The sequence below is a fragment of the Psammomys obesus genome, unplaced genomic scaffold, assembly GCF_907164565.1.
Source record: "Psammomys obesus unplaced genomic scaffold, mPsaObe1.curated_primary_1811, whole genome shotgun sequence".
Lineage (NCBI taxonomy): Eukaryota > Metazoa > Chordata > Mammalia > Rodentia > Muridae > Psammomys > Psammomys obesus.
Genome location: NW_026592890.1, coordinates 7,712,647 through 7,736,168, shown reverse-complemented (window position 1 = coordinate 7,736,168; position 23,522 = coordinate 7,712,647). Strand labels below are relative to the sequence as shown.

At 43.8% G+C, this 23,522-nt stretch overlaps 1 protein-coding gene across 1 annotated transcript in view; it reads right to left on the bottom strand.

The window, feature by feature from the left end:
• Slc22a3 (solute carrier family 22 member 3) overlaps positions 1-23,522 on the bottom strand; it is an 83,526-nt gene that overhangs the window by 23,231 nt on the left and 36,773 nt on the right. The window contains exons 2-5 of the mRNA XM_055615854.1: positions 21,138-21,241; positions 14,862-15,016; positions 13,413-13,581; positions 12,486-12,603 (exon numbers count right to left, since the gene is read on the bottom strand). Of these exons, the coding sequence (XP_055471829.1) occupies positions 12,486-12,603; positions 13,413-13,581; positions 14,862-15,016; positions 21,138-21,241 (546 nt within the window). The remainder of the gene's footprint in view (positions 1-12,485; positions 12,604-13,412; positions 13,582-14,861; positions 15,017-21,137; positions 21,242-23,522) is intronic.

The window sequence follows — 23,522 nt, the reverse complement described above, 5'->3', positions numbered from 1 at the left end:
GGACTGTCTAAAAGGGAGAAAGTGACCTGAGCCCAAGCACCCAGGCATCAACTCATTGTTCTCTGCTCTTGACTGTGGGTGTGAAGTGACCAGTTCTCGCATGTCCATGGGACTTCCCAGGAATGGTGGACCTGGTCTGGGCTTTCAAATCAAACAAACCCTTTTCCCTTAAGTTGCTTTCCTCCTGGAAGTTTATCACTGCAACAGGAAACGTCGAAGACAGGGCCCATTCCCCCGGTAACTCAGGCAGCCTGTCTGTGCGCCAGCTGAATCTGCAGAGCAGAACTGTGCACTCAAGTCATTGAAAATTAGAATCAGAAAAACAGGCAGCGGATTCTAGTTTATAAATTATGTTACACTCAGATGTGGGAACAATACAACAATGTGTCTGCTTATTAACCAGTCCTCAAACTGGCTATTATGGAACAGTTTAGAAGAGCCATTCTTCACCCTCAGCATGAACTCAGATGACTGTCCCAGCACAGAAAGGCAATGACTAACTCTTCTCTGTATCTGAGAATAAGTCACCAGATACCCTCAAAGGAACCCCCAGAGCTCTCTTCAAAATCACCTCCATTTTTAGTGTTCCATTTGGGAGTGTTGGGAAATTACCCAAGACATTAGGGTATGATGGAGGAGCGTGGAGATCAGTTTACCTGCCCCACAATGTCCTAATTCTTTGATGGGGTCTGGGACTGGGTAGCTGCTCCTCCTTCTGGCTCTCAGCTTTCTGAATATTCCGAACACAGTAGCTTTCTGTTTTCTGGCATGTTCTTTGTCACGCCCAGCAGAACCTTTGCTAGGGGAAGAGGCGAGGTGGCCATGTGCAAGCATGAGCAGGTGGTACACACCGCCCTTGGGATTGCAGATGGGAACTTCTCGGAAAGTGAAGTATAGCAACCATTTGGCTAGGAGACGCATCATGCTAGTGTGTGGATGGTAAACTGTGTCTACTCCTGGCTCTCTGAGCTGCGATTTCATTTCTTGCATTCCAACAACTACATGGATTAGTTTTCACAATTAATAATTATACTGGCTGGATTTCAATTTCAATCCTGTGTGTGTGTGTGTGTGTGTGTGTGTGTGTGTGTGTGTGTGTGTCAGTCTGTCTGTCTATCTATCTGTGTTGTATGTGTTCGCATGCATGTAGGCGGAGGTCAGTGTTTGATTGCAGGTATCTTTATAAATCATTCTCCACCTTATTTATGAGACAGAATCTTTCACTCAACTCTGTAGGTCATTGATTGGCTAGACTGGTTGCCCAGTAAGCCCCAGGGAACAGCCTGTCTCCTGACCTTCAGTGCTAGAGTTACAGATGTGTGATGCCACTCCTGGATTTTACATGGGTACTGGAATTCGAACTCAGGTCCTCATGCCTGCATGGCAGGCACGTTACTGACTGAGCCACCCTCCCAAACCTCTCAAAAACCTCTGCTTATTCACAAAACAATCAAAACTAAAGCATGCCGGGACTCACTTTGTTTGACAACAAATAAAAGAAAAAGCTTACATTTAATTATTTTAAATGTATCTATGTAATGAAGGAAAGCAGGGTAGAATAAAGAAAAGTTAGAAAACAGGAGAGATGGCTGAGTAGTTATGAGAGCTTGGTTCTTAATCACATTTAAAGTCGATAGGAGCTATATTCTAATTTCTGGCTACTGAGACCATGCAAAGACACAGGTGCCTTAATTACACCCAATTTCCTGGTAATTATTCACTACAACAGCATTTTTCTTCACCTGAAGAAATATACATTTACATTAAACATTAATTCATCACACAGGCAACGCATGGGTGTAAATGGCTTGTGGAGCCATGTAGCAGCCCAGATCATCTAAGGACCTTCGATGGGATGGAGTATCCATGTGACTCTTCCAGAGATTCTGGGGGCTGAGCTCACAGCTTCTGGGAAACAGGCAGGTGACCAAAACTGCTGCAACCACTCACTTACGGGTCTCTCTTTGCCTGCTCTCCATGGCTGTCCTTGGAGAAGGTGACAGAGAATTGCTATTACATGAATAGTACCTCTAATAGAAAAAAAAGCCTTTGGTTCTGGTCACTTTTCTCAAAAGTCCTTAAGCCTTTTTTTTTTTTTTCTGACACAGAATTTAGAGGTCTCAATATTTTCTTTTATTCAGACCCTTGAAAGAGGCAAAAGGAAGGCATTGCTAAATTAGTTTCCTTCTTTTACTAACACTGAATCCAAATGAAGAACAACACATAGGTGGTCCATATTACTTCTTCTTGGTTCTAGACAAAGTATTGGCCCAGGTCTCGTTGTCCTGTGCAGGAAGGAACATGGCTAGTGCCCTCATGCTGCTGTGACAAACAATTCAGTCACTTATTATAGGAATCTTCAACTTAAGTGTTCTCTGAAAAGAGAGGATGGATTTATCCCAGGAAAATTCAGCACCGGACACCTTGCTTGCTATCTTCCTGGTGGGACCTGGGGAGATTAGACTTTGCTGTGCTTGCTCCTTTGTAGTAGAATTCCCTCTGCGGTGTCTACATGGTGGGGACGTATCTTCATGCATCAATGTTTCTCTAGCTCTGTGGAGTACAGTGGACTTCACCTGCTCCCCAGGATGCACATTTTAGGAAGAGCTCGTGAAGAAAGGCAATCATGGGCTGGAGAGATGGCTCAGTAGTAAAGAGCACTGTCTTCTCTTCCAGAGGTCCTAAGTTCAGTTCCCAGCAACCACATGGTGGCTCACAACCATCTATACTGGAATCTGATGTCCTCTTCTGGCATGCAGGTATACATGCAGATAGAGTACTCACACATTAAAAAAGAAAGAAAGAAAGAAAGAGAGAGAGAGAGAGAGAGAGAGAGAGAGAGAGAAAGAAAGAAAGAAAGAAAGAAAGAAAGAAAGAAAGAAAAGAAACGAAACGCAATTGTCCTGATGGGTCAGAGAGCTAGTGAGTGAGCTGTGTTGTCATAGTAACTGAAGAACTGAAGCCTGGGATTATGAACACCACGGACCACCCACTAGGGGCAGAGCAGCATAGCACTATGGAGACTGTGTTCATACCTGACCTTCAGCAGACAATGCATTCACAAAGAGTCACCTACTCTCATTTCCTCACAGTAGGAATTACAGTGATGTGGATTACAGAAACTGATTTTTGCAGAAAACACAAGGGCTGTCCAAATGGCACAGCAACAAAATACTTGAAAAAGCCAACTGTTTTTCTCTCTCCCAGTATGAGCATGAAGACTCAAAGACAGGATTAGAGTGTTCAAAGGCAGAAAGAAAGAAAAGGCAAACATACCCCTCTATCCCATTAGGCAGAGACCCAGAATTAAAAGAATTGAATCAGGGACTTTTGCAACTACCAGAGAGAGAGAGAGAGAGAGAGAGAGAGAGAGAGAGAGAAACCGAACTGAATAGAATAAAGCAATACTGTGAGCTCCATTCATTTCGTTTTGTATTTTAGATCATTGGTTGTACCAGGAGGGACTGGGTTGGGCCAGAAGCAGGCAGAAGCATCTCTGCATACTCAGAGATGTTGGGGGGTAAACGGGGCTCCCGAACCTGAAGGACAAAGCCAAGGTCAGCTATTGAGGAGGAACAAAGGGTGACCCCTGATTCCCACATTCCATAACTAGCAAATGACCACCAGGCACACTCTCACCGTGCAGAGTTTGGAACTCAGCCCACACACCTGCCAGCGAGCTTCACCAGACTCTGAGAGCAGAGGCAGAAAGAAGGGAAAAGAAGTTCATTCTCTGGTTCTTTCAAGTAGAAACTGCTGCCTACAGCCAGAACTCCTCTGGTGAATCCGCATTTGGGGGAGGGAGTTCATACATTGGAAATAGGCTTGAAGGTTGCAAAAGCCCACATCAGGCTGAGTTTCCTCCTCTCTCTGCCTGCTGCCTGTGAATCAGGCTGTAAAGCTCTCAGCTACTGCTATCGTTCCATGCCTGCTTGTTTCCTGCTGCTGACAACAGACTAACCCTCTGAAGCTCTAAGTGAGCCCCTAATTAACTGCTTCTTTGTAAAAGAGTGGCCTTGGCTGCAGTGCCTCTTCACAGCAATATTACTATATCTAAGACAGTAACTAAGAGTGTATTCAACAATAGTGGCCTCTAGAATGGGGAGGCAGCTCAGGCAAAGCGTTTGCCAAGCAAGCGTGAGGGTCTGAGTTACTTCCCCAGTACCCACGAAAAAAGCCAGGCATGCTAGCACACACTTGTAAGCGCACTGCGAGGCAGGGGGAGAAAGAGGACACCTGGGGCTTACTGGCCACCAGTCTGAAGTAGCAAATCCAGGCCAATGAAAGACTCTGACAAACAAAACAAAACAGTGGCCCAGCACCCTAGGCGTGATAACTGGTGAACCTCTGACCTCCATATGCACATGCGTGTGTGTGTGTGTGTGTGTGTGTGTGTGTGTGTGTGTGTGTCCCACAGCTGTCTGAGATCTCCATGGCTACATAGAGAAACTGTCTCAAAAAAAAAAAGTTGCTAAAAGTTGGCAGCGGCAGCATCCAGTTACTCCCAAATGGAGTCGCAGAGAGAGCCCTTGCTACATGGCTGTGGCTCACCATACCTCTCCCCACTGAGGCGTCCTCAGAGCCTGACTCCCTCAGCCCAGGCCGCTTGCATCTCTAATTCAGTGAAAGCCACAGGATCCTCCAGACCACTTTCCCCTAGTCCACTGTCCCAGAAGCTGCTGGGCAGAATTTCTTTGACTGAAAGTTATTGTTTGTCAAGCCTGGGAAAGGAGCACAGGGATCCTGTTTTACACCGAACACAATTCATCGGTCTTCATGGCTATTTCATCATGCTTCCACTCAGTCAACTTTCCTACTGTATGCATTGCTGCCTTATTTTCAAAAAGTTAAAAATGGCAACTACAGCAATTCACGAAAATTCAGAGTATTCTCAGGACTCAGGCCGTTCCCTAATATTTGAAGCATGCTAGTCCATGGCAGAAAGGTATGTTTATATGTTATCAAGCCTCTCCGTATTTTTCATGCACCCAGGAACACCTGAGTTACAATGAGGTGATGGTATGCATGCCGTAGCTGTCAGCGTGAGGAAGCATTGTAGGGATGTGGGCGTTCCTCGTGGATCTAGCACCAATCACTCTGTGAGGTGAAGGACCCAGGGCTGGTTTCCATGAGCTCCTTTCCAATACCTTCACAGTCTCAGAAGGTTCATCTCAGAGCTGAAACGGGGCTGGCTTGGAGACCCTTTAGCATTTCATGTGAGAGTATTTGTATTTCAGTTTGGAGCCAATAATAAAACATGACAACTGAAAAGATAGCACAGTGGCTGGAGATAGGGCTCAGCAATCAGCGCCCACGCCACTTTCCCAGAGGACTGGGGTTTGGTTCCCAGCACTCCTGTCGGCAGCTCTCGGACCACCGACAACCCCATCTCTGGAGGAATCCAATACTTCTGGCCTCTGCAGGCATGCGCAGTTCTCAAGAGCTGGAACCCTGCCTAGTAACTGAAGTGAGGAGGTTTTAACCTTTCCTCTTAGGATCTTTGATATTAATCACGAGCCCAGAGAAATCCCTTTGGGATCAAGACGCTCAAATGCCATTCTTGATGTCACCTAAACATACTACAGTGGGAACATCCAGGAGCGTGTCTGGGAGGGAATGCGTGTTGATAAGCTGTGAACTAGCTATCAGCAAGGAGCTCCTAAGGAGACTGTGATCACGCCTGTGGGTGTTGTGCTATCAGAAGCTTTGTTACCTACAGTTGTCACCTGGCATATTCTCTGAGAATTTTTCCCATTTGGGGAGAGGTTAGGATTTTGGAAGGAAAATGATTATGAAGATAAAGGCCTTTAAAATACCTCAGTCCAAAATGCTGCCGCAGTTACTACCTGTGGGGTCCAGTTCAGATCAGTGCAGTAGTGGCTGTTATCACTCTATCAGTCAGCTCCTGATGAACAAGGCTGTGTAAAACTATCAGTCTAGGCAGCATAAAACAATCAGCATTTGTGTTACCTCACATTTGTGGGTGGCTTTGGAGCCTGCCGGTTTAGTTTTGGTCAATCTTTGCTGGAGTAGCTCTACTCCAAATTCTTTCAGGGTTCCCTGGGAACACCAGGTAAGCCTGGGGATATTTTCCTCTCATGCTTGGATGAAGTACAGATGTGAGAGCTGCGGAGCCAGCCACACAGGCACATCCGAGCCCAGCTGCACTGCATCTGGCAATTTATCACTAGCTAAATCACATCACAGAGCCCAGCCCAATGTCAGAGGGCAGGAAAACATCCCGTCTAGCATGAGGTCAAAGAGTTTGCAGCACTGCACCCGGAGTCAATGGAACCAGAATGCTTTTTATGGACTGAGAGGGAAGATGAGAGCTAACCACCTCAGAGGTGCGCTGACCCCTCCGCCAGCGACGGAAACCGTGCCATTAGGATTGAGCAGTGACACCCACACCTCTGCATTCCACAGACACTCACTGAGGATGCTGTAGACTCTTGGCCATTGCCTACACAGAGGCTCAGGTCAGCTGCTGGAGCAGCACCCCAGAGTGTAGGTCGGGGCATCCTGAGACTCTTGCCCAGGAGCTGGATTGATCCAGGATGTGCTGTCCTTGCGGTAGATGGGGAATGCAAGAGAGCAGCAGGAACGCGTGCCTGGCAGAGCCCTGTCAGGTCAGATAGCCCAGCTGACACAGGGCAGGGAAGTATAGCATGAGTGTGAGCAGAGGGGCAATGGACATGGCCGGCAGGTACTACAGTTTTGTAGGGAGGGTGTAAGCAGTTTGAGTACTACTACTGGTAATACCTTTTCATGATAAGAAAATAAAAACCTCACAGCTCTCCATCACTCACCAACAGACCACACATCTGCTATTATCAAAAGTGCTTGCTCATTTCTTCTGCAACCCCAAGCTTGCAACACCTGGCCCTACCCTCGGATTAGTGCTGGTGTTCAGTGTACCCACATATATCATTCGCCTGCCCACAGGACATTTAGTTCCCTCACACAAAACTACTGCCTGTCTATCACGTAAGAGTAGAAAGTTGAACACTGAGTCGTCGTTGGCCAGGTGTCAGACAAGATGTAGCGTGTTGTGAGTGACGAGAAGTAAATTCAAACTGACACCAAAGGAAGAATCCAGTTACCGGAATATGCTAAAAATCTCATGACCAAAGCAAAAGATGTGATCAGATCTTTCACAATGGATGGCCCTAAACACCCTGGAAGACACACCGTACTGTAACCACCACAGACGTTCTAAGGATCTTATTCCTATTCCTAAGCACACCTTAACAATCACAGCATACAAATGCTGCAGGTCCCAGAGCGGCCAGTCTGGCTGTGGAAGCTCCATTTACACCGCTCACTACTGAAAATCCTACCCACTCACGGATTCTCCCCGGGTTCTGCAAACCTTCTTGTGAGCTCCAACCACCCACCGATTTGGGCTTCAAGTTCTGTTTTGTGGACTTAGGTTCTCAGTGGACGTCAGTCACTCTGGTGTTTGGATCACCTGTGCTGCAGGTTATTTCTTCAGCAAAGCCAGGGCCAGCCAGGAGCTTGAGGGCAATGAGGTGAGCGGCATTCGTCTGAGGTGTAGCTGAGTGCAGTACGCATGTGAATATGGTCAAACTACACGACACACTTCAACAGGAGGCTCATTATGAAACTTATTGCTTTGCGCAGCAAAGGTACACTAATGGAAAATTAAACATCAAATAAGGGAACACTTTCAGAAAAATAAGTAACGACTGAGATGATTTCCAGAACAACGGCCCATGTGATATTCCCCCCCCCAGCTGAGTGGACAGCACTGAATCCAAAGCAGCTATTTTCTCCCATCTCTTCCTTGCGTTTGCTAAAGCCTTGGGACCGGGGTGACCCTGTCTGTAGTGAATTTGGGTTATCATCTGTAATCTAAAGCATGCTTGGGAAGCTCTAAGCAAGGTTTGTAGGAACCCTGATGTCAACAGTGGGACTGGCTAGACTTGGCAGGTGGCCAAGGCGGGTTCAAAGGGAACAGAGCTGCCAAAGAGCCCCTGCCCACTCTGAGTGTAGCCAGTCTCTCTCTTACCTGTTCTGCCTTCTCTATTCCCCATGGCAGGCACATGCAGGTTGAGGCAGCGATTAGAGGGGTCTCAAAAGACAAGGCAATTTACAAAGGGATAACTTTATAAAGGCCAGGATTCACCGAAAAAAAGGCTTTGTGGCAAGTAGGAAAGCGCTGTCCAATCCCACCCTGGCCCTGATGTCCTTGAGCTTTTATGCTGAGTGTGAAATGCAGGTGAATACCCACATGCGAGGTAACTGTGTAAACACAGGTTTCAAGGCAGTCCTAACACTGATACTGGCAACACTTATTTGAGCGTCTGATGTGTGAGTTAGTAATACCGGCCATGCTTATTATAGAACAAAAACTATGGGAGGAGTTTGAATTTGGTGCCTGTGCTGCTGGTCATTATTTCTGGGTTATCATAAGAGGTATTTTGTACATTATTATGTTTCATGGAAATTGGAGAGATTTAAGATGGAGGTCTGCAGTTTGTCCTGACTTAATTTCGTCCACAGTTTTGCACTGAAGATGTTAATTCTTTCACTCTTTGAGTTGATGTAAATAAGTTGCTGTAAAAGGACTCATGGGGCTAGGAAAATGGCTTAGTGTGCTTGCTGTGCAAACATGAGGACGGAGTCCAACTCCCAGCACCCACCTGAAAACCAGGCAAATATGACACCTAAGCTATAATCCTATCCCTGAGGAGGCAGAGACAAGGGATACTCTGGCAGGCTGGATAGCTAGACTAGCAGAGCTGGCAAGCATTTAGTCCAGAAAGAGACTCCCACCTCACTAAGTAAGTAAAGTAGAGAGCAACCACGGAAGTCACCTGACACAAGGCCATGGCTTCAACACACATGTCTACACTCTGGCAAACATGCACACACGTATGGATGCACATTGCATCTATACACGTGCAAAGGGAGGGGTGAAAGATGCCTGTCTCAACCCCCCCCCCAAAAAAAACAAAACTCAGGTGGTTCCATGCCCAAGGCTGCACCTTAAAAGGTGAGTCTGAAAACTGCAAAAACTAAAGCACAAGAAGATGGCCAGAAAGTGTGGGAGGGATGAAGGAAGTTCATTTGCTTATGATGGGGTTATGTGAGCATCAACAGGACGTGAAGCATATGCAACTTATTAAAGTCCAAATTTACAAGGAGACTAAAGAACACAACTCAGTGGACACTTTTAGAGGATGTTGGGGAACAATTCAGTCTTTGGGAAAGGAGAAGGTAAGCATGCGTCCTCTGTTCCCAGACAACTCTATGCAAGGGGAACCAAAAGTTGGTAACTATAAAAAAAAAAAAAGTATTTATACAAATATTCCAGGAAAAGATGTAGCAATATGAGTGAAATGAGAACAAGTGATTTGCAACCCCCAATGAGTTAAACCATCCAGGCTGTGACTGCCAGTCCACCAATATGCCCAAAGAGACAAGTAACCAGCAGATATCACCAATGGAAATGTACTGAGCCACTTAAATAGGCGTGCCAAAAAAACTAAACCTGAACTCAATTAAACTCTATCTCTAACTAATAACTTAAAGGGAATACAAAGAAGATTCTGTTAATGGGTTCTTAGAAATGGAATCAGTGATCTGTGTTCAACCTTTTGACAGTGTGACAGGAAGTTGTCATCTTCAGAGAATGGGGCAATCAAGGTACTAGAAAGAAAATCACACACAAAGCTCAAAATATTTTAAGCAAATTCACAGTTCTTCTGCTAGAGGCTTTCCTAGTTCTTCTTTGACCACATGCAGACCTCAGGCCATAGGTCAGACAGGTCTGCTTAAATGAAAACCGCACATGATTCTTCATTCTCAGAGCTTTCAGGAAAAGCAACAGAAGAGAAACTTACAGAGCCTTGACAGCTGCATGTCATCCAGGGGAAGGGAGAAGGTAGAACAGAAAAACCTCAGGTTTGGTCACAAGCCAGCAATTAGGGGGTCTATGTGATACCTGAATAGACTCATTCACCTATTTTTTCATGTTTGAAATGTTCTATGTTAAGTTTTCCTCTTAGGGGCTAGTGTAGGAGATGGTTTCAAAGTTAAGGGTACTGGCTGCTCTTCCAAAGGACTCAGGTCCAATCCCCAGCACCCACATGGCAGCTCACAACTACCTCTAACTCCTGTTCCAGAGTATCTGATGCCCTCTTCTGGCCTCTGTGGGCACTGCATGCACACAGATACATGTAGGCAAAACACCAATACACATAAACCTTTATTCTTATTAAACATATTTTAAAGAAAAATAAGTAAACTATAGTTAGAATAAAACACATAAGCAGTAAGTGTAGCTTTGGTGGCAAAATGCTGGCAGTAGACCTCAGATGCCACGATAAATTCCTTAGGGAATCATGTCTGGCTTTGGATGGAAACCTCTTGCCTATTTGGCTTGAAACAAGAGCCACGATGACTTAGAAGCCTGCTGGACCCAAGTTCAGGGTCTTTTTACGAGCACAGTCATGTAGAATGCTGAGCTCTCCCCGACTAAAACGACCTTTACTGTGAGTCTCTGCGAGCACATTGTGGACCAGCACATCTGTTCCCTCTTAAATCCCTGAAGCACTTTATTTCATTAGCCACAGCTGTTTCTACATTCTCACAAACCTTGATCTAGATCTCATGCCGCTGGGACTATGTGTCCAGTGTCTTCAGTATGCTGCTAAGCGGATGGCAAAAAGATTTGCTTGGCCTTAAAAGCAGGCGCAGGCGCGGTGGCGCACGTCTCTAATCGCAGCACTTGGGGAGGCAGAGGCAGGCGGATCTGCGGGTTTGAGGCTAGCCTGGTCTACCAAGGGAGTTCAGGACAGCCAAGGCTACACAGAGAAACTCTGTCTCAAAAAAAACCAAAACCTAACAAAACAAAAACTAGGGGCTAGAGAGATGGCTCCATCAGTCAACTCTTGCTTTGCCAGCATTTGGACGTGAGTTTCATCCCCAGAACCCAGGTAGAAAAAAGTCAGGCCTAGAATCTTAGCATTGGGGTTTTCCGTACAACAGCGTTACCTCTTTAGAAACTTCCAGGCCAATGAGAGACGCTGCCTCAAAATAAATAAAGTGCCAGGTGCCATAGAAACATCTAAGGTTGTGTCCTCTGCTTTCAACATACACATCCGTACGTGAATGTGCACGCATGTGTCACACACACCGAAAAGCCTAAACACACGCAATCATGACCTTGATCCAACTTCGAGGACCCGTGGTAAGATCAAAGGAGGTTGAGAAAGCAGTGGATTATTTATTCCCCTAAAAGGAATTCCCATCTCAACTGTTCATCTGAAGAGAACAAGAATGAGCAGGTCTCAGCGGTTCTTTCCAAACGGTCACGCCGTCTCTTTGCTAATCTTTTCAGATGGGTAGACCTGAAGGCTCGCTCTTAACTAGGCTGCAACACTGGAAACAGGTCTAGTGAAACAGTCCTAAGCACAGTAGCTACCGCTTGCCACCTTCTGTAAGAAGGGAGGAGGAGGCATCCAGGGATGCCCGCCGAGCTCCTGGAGACTCCAGGGAGGAGGAGGAGAAACCAACCACCCCATTTTTCTTGGCGGATTTTTTTTTTTTAATCAGAATGTTCCTATCAAAACAAATGCAGTGCTATGATGAAAACAGTGTCAGCAGCTTATCCTTCTTCGGGGTGTCAACCGAGAGTCTTGTCTTCTAAAAGGCGATGTCTACTATTCCTGTAGTGGCACCTCCATGTGACGCCACCCTCTCTTTGTCTTTGTACTCTCACCAGTTCCTTTATATGTCTCTCTAAAATATGTGCTGTGTCCTCAGCTGTTGAGCACACCTTCTGAAGGGCAAACAATAAGCTGCTCACCTTCTCTGTTTAGTGCTGGAGTATGGAGGTGGGGAGGTTGGAGGGGTGAGGGGTGGGGACAGAGGCATCTAAAAGGCTTTTGCTGGAGAATAAAGGGACAAAAAGAAAGTAAAGTGTGGGCGGGGGGAGTGAGAGGAAGGGAAAAAGAAAGGGAGAGAAGGAAATGTTAAGTCTAAAACTAAAGTATTATATTATTGCTTAAGATCGTATATGAATAAATAGCATTTCTAAGGCTGCCTTTGAAGACAAGTCTATGAATATGGCTCAGTGGGAGAGAGTTAGCCTGCAATGTGCAAGACTCCAGGTTCATTCCCAAACACTGGGGAGAAGAGAAAGAAAAAATAATAATAGTAACAACAGCAGAACCCAACTGATTCAAAAGATTCGATGTCCAGAAAAGATCAATCACTTTTATAACCAAGGGGAATGAGGAGACAATACATATCTAGAGCAAAGAATAACAGTTCAAGCACCTCAGAGTAACTATTAAAGTGTGATCTGAAATGATCAATTAACCTCAACTAAAGATGATTCCGTCAGATGCTTAATAATATACATGTATAATTTTAAGAAGGACCATTAAGCACAGAAGTCATAAGGAATTAATTTGCCCAATTTAACAGCTTATCCCGGTGATTAGTGACATTACCTCTGAGTAATTTGGTGAGAGGTGTTTCCCGTTGCACTTAGCCACGTGCCTCAAGATCTGCAAGGCTTTCTCTCCTTGCTTCCTAGTGATCAGCCATCTGGGAGACTCAGGGACCACCCTGGTGAGAGGGGAGAGGATTCTTGAATTAGGCTAGAAACCTGGAAACCCAAAAGCTCAGGAGTTTTTCTAGCCAAAAGAATCTTGCAGTGAACAGCTTACAAGTTAGGACAGTTCTCAGGGTTGAAAACAGGCTTTCAGAAATGAATTTTCCTTGCAAATTTACAAGTGGGAAAAACACTGACTTGGCTATAAAAATACTTCTCCACAGTACATAGCTTTTGTAAGAGCTGGGCACCCTGCAGTTCTGTTTTCCTGATTACAAACCTGAAAAGGGTTAGGGCTGAGTGAGTGTTTAGGAAAAGGCAAAACCTTTACCTTATTCATGGAGCCTGGTTTACCCGTACATTAAAATTCAATGAGGGGAAAAATCATATCCTCCCTGCTCCAGTAAGAGTCAAATGCATATATCTGGAATATCTCGAGAATTTAATTCTCTGACATTTTTAACATCTTATTCATCAGAGAATGTTAATTTGCTTAATGGATTTTTATCAAATTCAATATGCATGTTGAAATACTGAGTTTGTTATTTCATAGTTTTCAGGAAAGCATTGCAAATGGATAAATCATAACGCAACCACCTAATCTGGAATTTGGCACTGGGGTATTTTACTATTTGTAGTGACAACTGTCAATGAAGCAACCAATAATATCTATAAGTTGTCCTCAATTCTCTAATAATTTTCTTAGCCATATGCATTCTGGAGATTGAGAAAAATCTCCTTTATCTGCTTCATTTTCATGTTGGCTTGGAGTCAATGTTCACGTGCAATAGGATAAGTACAATAAAGACCAAAGTTGTCTCACCAGTAATAAAGGAGGAAGAGAAAGCTGGGAAGTGAGATGGCTAGCTGGATGCCCTGCCAACTGGGGGTGAGGTAGGCAATCCCAGGGAGGATGATGATTCCAAGGGTGAAGAACATCTGGATCACTATTCCCACAATCCTCCTCTGTTTTGAACCTACTATTTCTGTCACTGGAGGAAAACAGACACAAGCGATTAGGAAAGTTCTCAGTCAGCACTAAAACAAGCAGACGTGATACCTGGTAACAATCTATCAGCATTGTTGGAATGTTCTAACTTGTACAGGCACAGGGGCTTTCATATGTGCAGAACTGATGGAGATGACTTCCTAGGCTCTTCACATGCACTTTACCCTGCCCTGATCCTCAGACATCCAGGCCAGCACCCTTTGGGAATGGTTGAGGAGTACAACAAACACCTGTGCTGGTTTTAGGACTCCTCAACATGGCTGTTGTGAAGGTCATTGTAATTATTATCAAAATAAACATAGCAAGCTAGCTCAACTTTATCCTCATAATTCTAAGGATTTGTACATTATAGACTCTCTGGAAGAGTTACCATGGACAGACTCTGCCAGCACTTTCCATCACCACAAGACAGTTTAGATTATGAATCCTGTTGTTTGAATTTTTGGTTATTTTTTTTTTTCAAGACAGGGTTTCTCTGTGTACCCTTGGCTGTCCTGGGCTTGCTTTATAGACCAGGCTGGCCTCAAATTCACAGTGATCTGCCTGCCTCTACCTCCCCAAGTGCTGTGATCAAAGGCACCTGCCACTGTGCCTGGGGTTTGACTTTTCATGTATGTAACAGATCTCTAGAAATCCAGCTGGGAAATTGGTTGCCGGAATCCTCACCTCCTCCACCCTTTCCCACTAACTGATTTTTCTGTTCTCACCATCCTGAGGTACACTCACTGCCTTGTGGCTGACCTAACTAATTTCGAACATCACTATAGACTTGGGTCATGTTAAAAATGCCACACACTTCAGTTTTCTCTCTGTGCCAGCCAGTGACTCAGTCCCTCCTTGTACCTTCTCTCCTTTTTCCATCATCAAAAGAGCTTCGGGTATCTAAAACACCCCTGCTCGAGTCTAACACAGTAGTCATGGGAGGGATTAGCAGTCCAAACATCTGGGACAATGATATCAGGTGATGTCTCTCATTTCCTTGGTCACGAATCTCCACCACTTAAAGTAGGTGGTTGGTTTAGACTCGAAATAGAATGAGAGCCAAAGGGAGCAGCCTGGACCAAAGTAACATAAGCTAGGGGCAGTGTTCATATTCTACATCCGGTTCCCAGTCTCTGCAGCAGCCAGAATCCCACCCCAAGCCTCTGTCCTACTTAAGGAAGTGCTGCAAGAAGGTCTCTAGGGTTTAGTGTTGGGGAATGCCGAGCCAGACCCCTCCCCACTCTAGTTTTCACACAGAGGAGTGGTTTCGACAAGTCTTACCAATCACGAAGCAAGTCATCCATGCCCCCTTCCCGAAAACCCCTTGCAGGAAGCGGAAGATCACAAACACAGAAAAATTTGGTGCAAATGCCACCACGACTCCTGTGATGCTGACGCCGAAACAGGATATTAGGTAAATGATTATCCTGCCGTACCTTCATGAGAGAGTGAAGAAAGAGAAACTTAAACTTTGTTTTCAACATAAGAGAAACAGGATTAGAGAGGATACAGAAAGAAGCCAAATGTGCAAAAAAAAAAAAAAAAAAAAAAAAAAAGTGTAACTTAGCATTGCAGTAAACAACATTTATAACATTACCTCTGAAACCCAGAGCAAATGGAACTCATCTCCCGATGACATTAAGAAACTAGCAGCCCACAACATGTCCTTTGAGACTGAAGATTTCCCACCGGTCACCCCCTCTGCAAGGCTACTCTTGAGCACACAGCTTTCCTTCTGGCCTGGTCCCTCCATTTGTCATCATTTTTGTGGGTGCAGTCTTGGGAAGGTGGCGTGGAATGAAGCAGCCATGGCACATTGCAGAAACCCCCACTTCAGTCTTGCCCCATCCAGTTACCAGTCATGAGCTTGGGCAAACTCCTAAGCTCTCTGAGACTCACAATCTGTCTGCTTCCTCATCCGCCTCTGCTTTCTAGAAAAAGTGGTGAAGAGGAACAAAGGAGGTTCTAATATGACAAGTATTTATAGGGTTCCTGATCATTGCACTTTGGTATTGATATGTGTGTGTGAGAGAGAGATTTATAGAAGTGTAGCCAAGTAGCTCAGACAAAGGGACAGGCTACTGTGGTCAGTTTCTCCAGTCTGGTGTGAAGCGATTCCTGGTAGTTGTGACAGATGACCGGCTCGTGGGAGTTCACTGTCAGCATTGAGAGCTTTCATTCCTTGTTATTTTCCTTACCGATATCTGCAACAACATTCTTACTTCTGCATCTTTGCATCAAGGGCAGAGATAGAAGAAACCTTAATTTACCAGTACGTTTTCAAAGTCAATTTTATTTTTTTAAAGCAGTTTTTGGTTTGAGCAGAATTTCAACAGAAAATAGTTCTTGTACACCCTTCCTTTCACATAGACATGGCTTATCCTGTCACTGACCCCTCCCCCCCACACCGAGTGATGCCTCTGTAACAGTTAATAAGTGTAAGGTGGCATATCATTACGCATGTCATGACACAGGTCTACAGTTCACACTAGGATTTGGGGATTTGCATTTCAATGCCAGGGACCAAACCCAGAGACCTGCACACACAAGGCCAAGTGCTCTGCCACTGTTACACCCCACCCCAAGGTTCACTCTTGGATTGGATATTCTGCAGGGTGTAGGCACTCTTCCATATCACTAGAAGACTCTCAGGTCCCTAATTCATTGCTAGTAGGCATGAAAAAATGATGGAACCCCTTATTTGTTCTTAATGGTCATGCTTCATCCCAGGCAACCACAGGCTTTCCCACCACCTCCATAGTTGGAAACTTTCTAGAATGTCCTATAGATGGAATCGTACAGTATATAGCCTTTTCAGATTGGCCTCTTGAGCTTAGCAGTATGGGCTTAAGTTTCCTCTATATCTTTTCGGGGTTCCTAACTTGTTTCTTTTGAGTGTGGAGTAATATTGCACTGTCCGGACATATCACGGATCATAAAGTCCATTCACCTGTTGCAGAACATCTTAGCTGCTCCGGAGGCTGGCAGTTGTACATAAATCTGCTGTAAGGTCCACGTGAGAGTTTCTGTGTGGCTGTACGTTTTCAGAGTCATTGGGTAAATACCAAAACCGTAATTTCTAGTCCTATGCATTTCATTTTATAAGAAACCGACAAACTGACTTTCTCTCTGCTATGCCATATATGTCCCACCAGCAACGAACAACGGTTCCTGTGGTTCTACACAGTTGCTAACTATCTATAAGCCTGTATTTATTTGGTTTTAAAGTTATTATATGTGAATTAACATTTAAAATTATGTTTTTAAAATTGTTATTGCCTGAATGTATCTCCACATCACACGTGTGCAGTGCTTGCAGAGGCCAGAAGAGGGCGTCTGATTCCCCTAGAACTGGAGTTATAGATGAGTGTGAGCTGCCATGAAGGTGCTGGGATTCAAACCTGGGTCCTCTGCAAGAGCAGCCAGTGCTCTTAACCACTGAGCCATCTCTCCAACCCCTATTCTATGTTTTTGAATCTATGCTTTTAAAAGCTAATGGGGTTTTATTTTCTTCTAATATGTTTGTCTGGTTTGGGCAGGAAGGTAAGGCTGAGTCCACAGAAAAGTTAGAATGTGTTTCTTCTTCCCTTATTATCTGAAAAACAAACAAACAGACAAACAAACCAGAGACAACTAGGTGTAATTTATTTGCTACATGGTAGAATTTACCTGTTTCAAATCGGAACCTGGAATTTCCTTTTTGTGAAGGTTATTAACTACTGATTTGATTTATTTACTAGACTATTAAAATGATTCACTTCCATGTGAGTTATGTCTTTCAAAGAACAAGCCCGCTGATCTTGCTTGTCAAATCTGGGGCTATAGAATCATTTACATTGATCCTTTATTATCTTTTTAAAGACTATAGAATTTAAAGCCATTTTAAGCCATCATTAATTTGAGTCCTATCTCTTTTTTTCTTAATTTGCTTGGCTAAAAAGTTACTAGATTTAGGGGCTTTCCAAAGAGCCAACTTTTGACTTTATTAAATTTCTCTGCTGACTTACTGTTTTCAACTTCTTTCTTTCTTTCTTTCTCTCTTTCTTTCTTTCTTTCTTTCTTTCTTTCTTTCTTTCTTTCTTTCTTCGGTTCTAATTTGTATTATTAGTTTTAATCTGTTTGTTTTGTATTTAATTTGGTCATCTTTGTTGTTATTATCACTTACTGTATAAACTCAGATCATGGATTTTATGATAAATCTTATGTTCTGGTAAACATATTAATGCTGTAACTTTCCTTCTTCATTGTTTTGCTGCACCCATAAAAACCTGATAAATTGTTTTGTATCTTCACTGTGTTTAAAATACTTTAAATTTCTCTTGAGATTTCTACTCCATATCAGCAGAAGTACAATGCTTAATTTCCAAGTATTTGGGGGGTTTCCAGTTTCCTGTTACAGATTTATGGTTTAATTTCTTGGAGTCAAAGATCACATGTGGTATGACTTTCTATTCCTTTAATTTTGTTAAAATTATTTTATAGCCCAGAATATGAACTTTATTAGTGTCTCTCACATATTGAGAAGAACCTGTATTTTACTGTTGGTGGATAAAGCAATCTGTAGATGGCCAATGTATCCAGTTGATTGGTGGTGGTGTTGAATTCAGTTACATCTGGGTTGCAAAATTCTGTTGGTTGGATTTTTTTTACATTTCAGATACAAAGTATCAGAAATGAGAGTCTCCAAATACAATGAGGAATTCATTTGTTTCTCCTTATGGTTCCATCAATTTTTGCATCCTACATCTTGATATTCTGTTGTTAGACACATATGTGTCAAAGATTGTTGAGTAATTATAATTAACCCTGTGTATTCCTTGTAAAGTTTGTCCTAGTTAGTATTACTATAATGAGTTCTACTTGGTTTTGGTTATTTCTAGTATGGTATATGTTTCTCCATTCAGATACCCATCACTGTGTCCAACTTTGCACGTAAAGTGAGTTTCTGTGTTGTTGGGTCTTCTTTTGGTCCACTCTAAAAATTGCTTGTTTTGTTGAGACTGGGTCTTGGGCCGGGTGTAGCTTAGGTAATAGAGTTCTGTCTAGGATTCATGAACCCCTACAATGGTGGTATGTGTTTGTATCCTAGCACTTAGTAGGTAGACACAGGACAACCAGAAGTTCAAAGTCACCCTTGACTAAACAGCAGTCAAGGCTAACCTTAGCTAAATGAGACCCAGTATCAGGGTAAGGGGAACCCCGCTGAAGCTAGAATCTGCCAATTCATCCAGGCTGGATAGCAAGTGTCAGTAACCCTTTTGTCCCTGTCCCCACCTTCCAGAACTGGAGTTAGAGGCATGTATCACCATGCTCACTTTTATGTGGGTGCTGAGAATTCAAATCAAGTTCTTGTATGTGGACAGCAAGCACTTTACCCACTGAGCCATTTCTAACAAACCATTAATGACATTCTTCATTACACAATGCTTGATCTTTGGCATTTCTTTTTGGGTCTTAGAATCAAAATTTCCATCTTTGTTTGCATTGTCTATTTACCCACTACATTTATCAATCAATTTTTTTTCTGGCTTGACAGTTCTGGCATCCTTGCCATGACCACGTCTGGCTCTGATGTGTTCTGTCCATGTTCAAGTTGTGCATTTGTCTGCTGGCTTATGGTTTGCTTTGCTTCACTCTTTAGTATGCTCTATGGTTCTTTTTTTACAAAGTCCTGTGATTAAATCTTAATTGTTTCTTTTAGCCTGTGGACAATGACATCACAGACATTTCTAGGGCCTTTTCTTTGTCACCTTAATTGGGATATGGTGAGTAGAATTAAATTAGGTGGTGATTAGAATGGGCTGGGTTTGTCTATTTAGCTCCTCACCCTCAGGCCTGACATTGATAAACCTTCAGAATAGCTTCTAATTAACCAGGCTCAGTTTGGGGTGGGTTGTTTTGAGGTTTGTTTGTTTGCTTTTAATGTGTGTGTGTGTGTGTGTGTGTGTGTGTGTGTGTGTGTGTGCATATTTTCTGAGAGCTGGACTCATTAGGAACAGACACATGAAAAGATTTCTCTTGACAGTAACTATGAAAACTTGGTAGACTTACAAGTGGTAAAAATACAAACATGGGGCCTGGACAGATAGCTCAGCAGTGAAGAGCATTTTCTGTCCTTCCAGAGGACCTGAGTTCAATTCCCAGCACCCATACCAGGGCTCACAACCATTTGTAACTCCAGGTCCAGGAAATCTGATGACTAAAGTCCCCTTGGAGTTTGCTTTTTTCCTCTCTCGCTTTTTTCTCTCTCCTTTCTTCCTCCCTTTGCTATACAACTAGCCTATGCCCTGAGACAGCTCCTAGGTTTCTAACTCTCAGCATTGTTCACACGCTGCCCTCCAACACTCCAGCAATTCAGGTCAAGTTTTCATTACCCAGCAGCTTCTGCCCTAGTAAGTGACAGCTACTTGTATCTGCCAGGCCCTCCAACTTAGGGAGCAGCAGTTTTCCCTGTGGCCTATATCTGGGAAGAGTTGCTGACTTTCTAACTTGCTCAGCCTCATACTTGTTAGGCCTGAGTGGCAACACCGAGCTCTTCACTTGGAAGCCCTGATTCAAACTCTTAAGCTCACTCCTAGCCCCCACCACTCTGTCTTCTCACAGATACACGCCTATTAAAATACCTCTCATCCCTTCTTTATGGAATACGAATCTCTGACATACATGGAGGAAGGGAAGACACCTAAAGGTGATCAGTGCTGATAGGAGGCAGGGTTTCTACAACTCTCTCTCTCTCTCAATTCTGGCTCATTCACTCCAAAGAACTAAGTCACCTACAAGGGAAGACGTTCAGCCCCTGCCTACAGCTTGGGTTCTCTCCCATGTAGAGCTATTTTAGGAGATATATTTATCGATCATGCACGATAAAGTACAGAAGAAGCAAACCTAATTTTAAAAAAAAAAGTTATAGTAAAAAATAGCTGGCGTGGTGGTGCATGCCTGCAATCTCAGCACTCAGGCAGGGGGATTCTAAGTTTGAGTCTTGTCTAATATATACAGTGGGACTCTGTTTAAAACAAACAAACAAACAAACAAAAGACAAAACCAGAAGTGAAATCAACCCAAAGAAAAACTGGAAAAATGCAATCCATTTCCAAACTGGAGCCATTGAGGAATGAAATGAAAAGTGCATCAAAATCCCCCAGTAATTCCAAAAGGCTTCTTTTCAGAGTTTTAATACAATTTGTAGAATAAAATATAAGAATTTTTTTTTAAGTGAAAAAATGTGGAGTGGCTGACCTCATGGCTGACCTCATGACTGAATTAACCAAATCCTGGCCACTGGACTGTTTTGAGTGCCCGAATCAACCCCTCCCCTGTCACCTGAGCCCTCACATCTCTGCCCTGAGGTCAGTGTTTTCACTGGGATGCTTTCAGACCCACAGGCGCACTTTTCCCACCGAGGACAGGGGAGGACATTTGAGAAGGAAAGAATTAGTCAGACCAAGCAAGTGTGAATGGAACAGAGAACTGAATGAAGGTAATAGAAAGCATTTTCTTTCCCATACACAGGTGGTGTGGTTTAGTAAACTAACCGGTTGTCTTACCCATGCTTACCTGTCTGCCGCATAGCCCAAGGTGAATGCCCCAGCCAGGAAGCCAAGGTTCAGGACGGCTTGGGTGAGGTCCAACATCCAGGCATTGACACAGACAAGGTCAAACTGGGGAAACAAAGAAATAGACATGGAGATACCTGGGCAGGTTCATCTTCAAAACTTGGCCTCTAGTATATGTCAGCCATCTTTACAAGAGTTTAGCTTATACTTGCCTCACACGAAATTAGGGAATGCATCACAGGCATATACATACATATGTAAGTATACATACATACACACACACTGATCTGTGCATATTTTCTTTGTCAGTTTAAATAGATGCAAAGGATCTGATTCCTAGTATACTATGAATACTGACATTTTAAAACAATGTTTATGTGTGTCTATGGCTTGTCAGTGCTATGGTAACCGCCTGCCAAAATCATACAGCATGAAATTTACACTTCTACTTGCAGTGAAGTTGACATACAGAAATTGACATTTAATTTTTAAAATCCTTCTGTGACAGTCTAACCATCCTGACATAGTAAAGGATATTATCATGACTTCAAGTTCTCGAAGGTATGGTTCTTATTGTATAACCACGTGTATGATTATCTGGAATAATTGCGTACTGGACTTAGGCATGTAGCAAACACGTGTAGAGAAGTGTACAAGGAAACTCAGGGAGCAGATTGTGACCAAAAAAGCCAACATTTTGCTTTAGAAAAAAAAAACTGAGCAGTGTCAAATATAAAAACCCACATAGTAGGATTTTCTTCAAACCACTGAACTTTAAATAGCAGGGTTAGGGAGAATAGGAAACAGGCCCCTGGCCCCTGGCAGGAGCGACCTTCTTAACAAGATTCACTGGCTTCTTTTACGTCGTACCAATTGAAATGCTCCCAATTGTTGTTAAGCCCACACAATATTTCAGTTATAAAACGGATTATCTTTTTTAACTCCTCTTAAGAGCAACGATCAGAAAGGATTTTTATAGCCTGTAGTTATATAGGATTAATTGAAAATAGATTCCTATTAACATTTTCTGAAATACTGGGAGAGCTCACTGGGCCAGAGAGTGCCTGCTTTTCTGTGCTTTCTGCATGCCAGGGGACAAAGATGGATGTTGCGTTGCTCAGGTTCCTGCGACAGTGTGGAGCGGCTTGGGCTTAGGGAGCTGGTGTGAGACCAGAGGGTTCTGATTCTCATCTGGACAGAGTTCCTGCTCTCACTCTGGCTGTGACACGGTAGCTGGTGGCTGGAGGAGTCATTCAGTGCTTGCAGCTCTAACCTAGCCACTTGGAGGCAAAGGTTATCTGACTGATTGAAGTGGAAAGATCCAACTTTGATCTGGGCCACACTTTTGGTGGTTCACCACCAAGACTGCAGTGTCTACCTTTCTTTCCTGTTTTTAATCCTCTTGTTAAGTCCACCCCTGCCTAATACATCTAGCCTGGTTTCTATTTTTAGGACTGCAACTATGCTGGCTTGCAAAAGTGCAAAATAAATGTCAACAACACATGCACAGGTGTACTGTGTTCGTTAGACCCTCTAACTGTCTGTCTCTTGCCCAGAAATCAGACCACACCTTTTGAGCCCCTGGACAGCAGAACCTTCCACTGTAACATTCGTCTCTTGTTTACAGCCTTCCTCCGTGTCAGAGACCACATTGGCTTTGTCACATGGAACCTCTTCCCTACCTCCTCTGAAAACTTGCAAGAATCAGAAACTCCCTTTGTGCTGTGGTTATCTGAATGTTATCTGTGCAAGACCTTGTCATGCTCCTGCGATGTGGTGCTTGCTGTCAACATGACTTCATCTGGAATTATCTAAAACCCAGGCAGCCAGACACACCTTTGAAGGATCCTTCTGGCTTGAATCATTTGGGTGGTAAGACATACCCTAAATCTGGATCTTTTGAGGTGGGAAGATCCACCTTAAATCTGGGCCACGCCTTCTGGTGGCAGCCTATATAAAGGACATGGAAAGAGGAAACACTTGCTTTTTGCCTGCTTGTCCTCACATTCACTGGCAAGTTCATTCCTTCACTGGCATCAGAGCCCACCGTTTTGGAGTTCAAATATCTGCTGTAAGACCAGCTGAGTCATCCAGCCTCATGGACTGAACAACTACTGGATTCTTAGACTTTCCACCAGGAGACAGCTATTGTTGGAATAGTTGGACCACAGCACATAAGCCACTCTAATAAATCCCGTAAACATACATACATACATACACACACATATAAATATATATTCATTCTATCAGTTCTGTTCCTCTAGAGAAGCCTACTTACACTCTCCAAATGTGCCCCCTCAGGACTCATCACAGCTGTCTGTGGCCATGAGCATATAGATCTTCAGTAGAGTGCTTCTGAAGGGCAATTCATTTTAGCCTCTCTTTC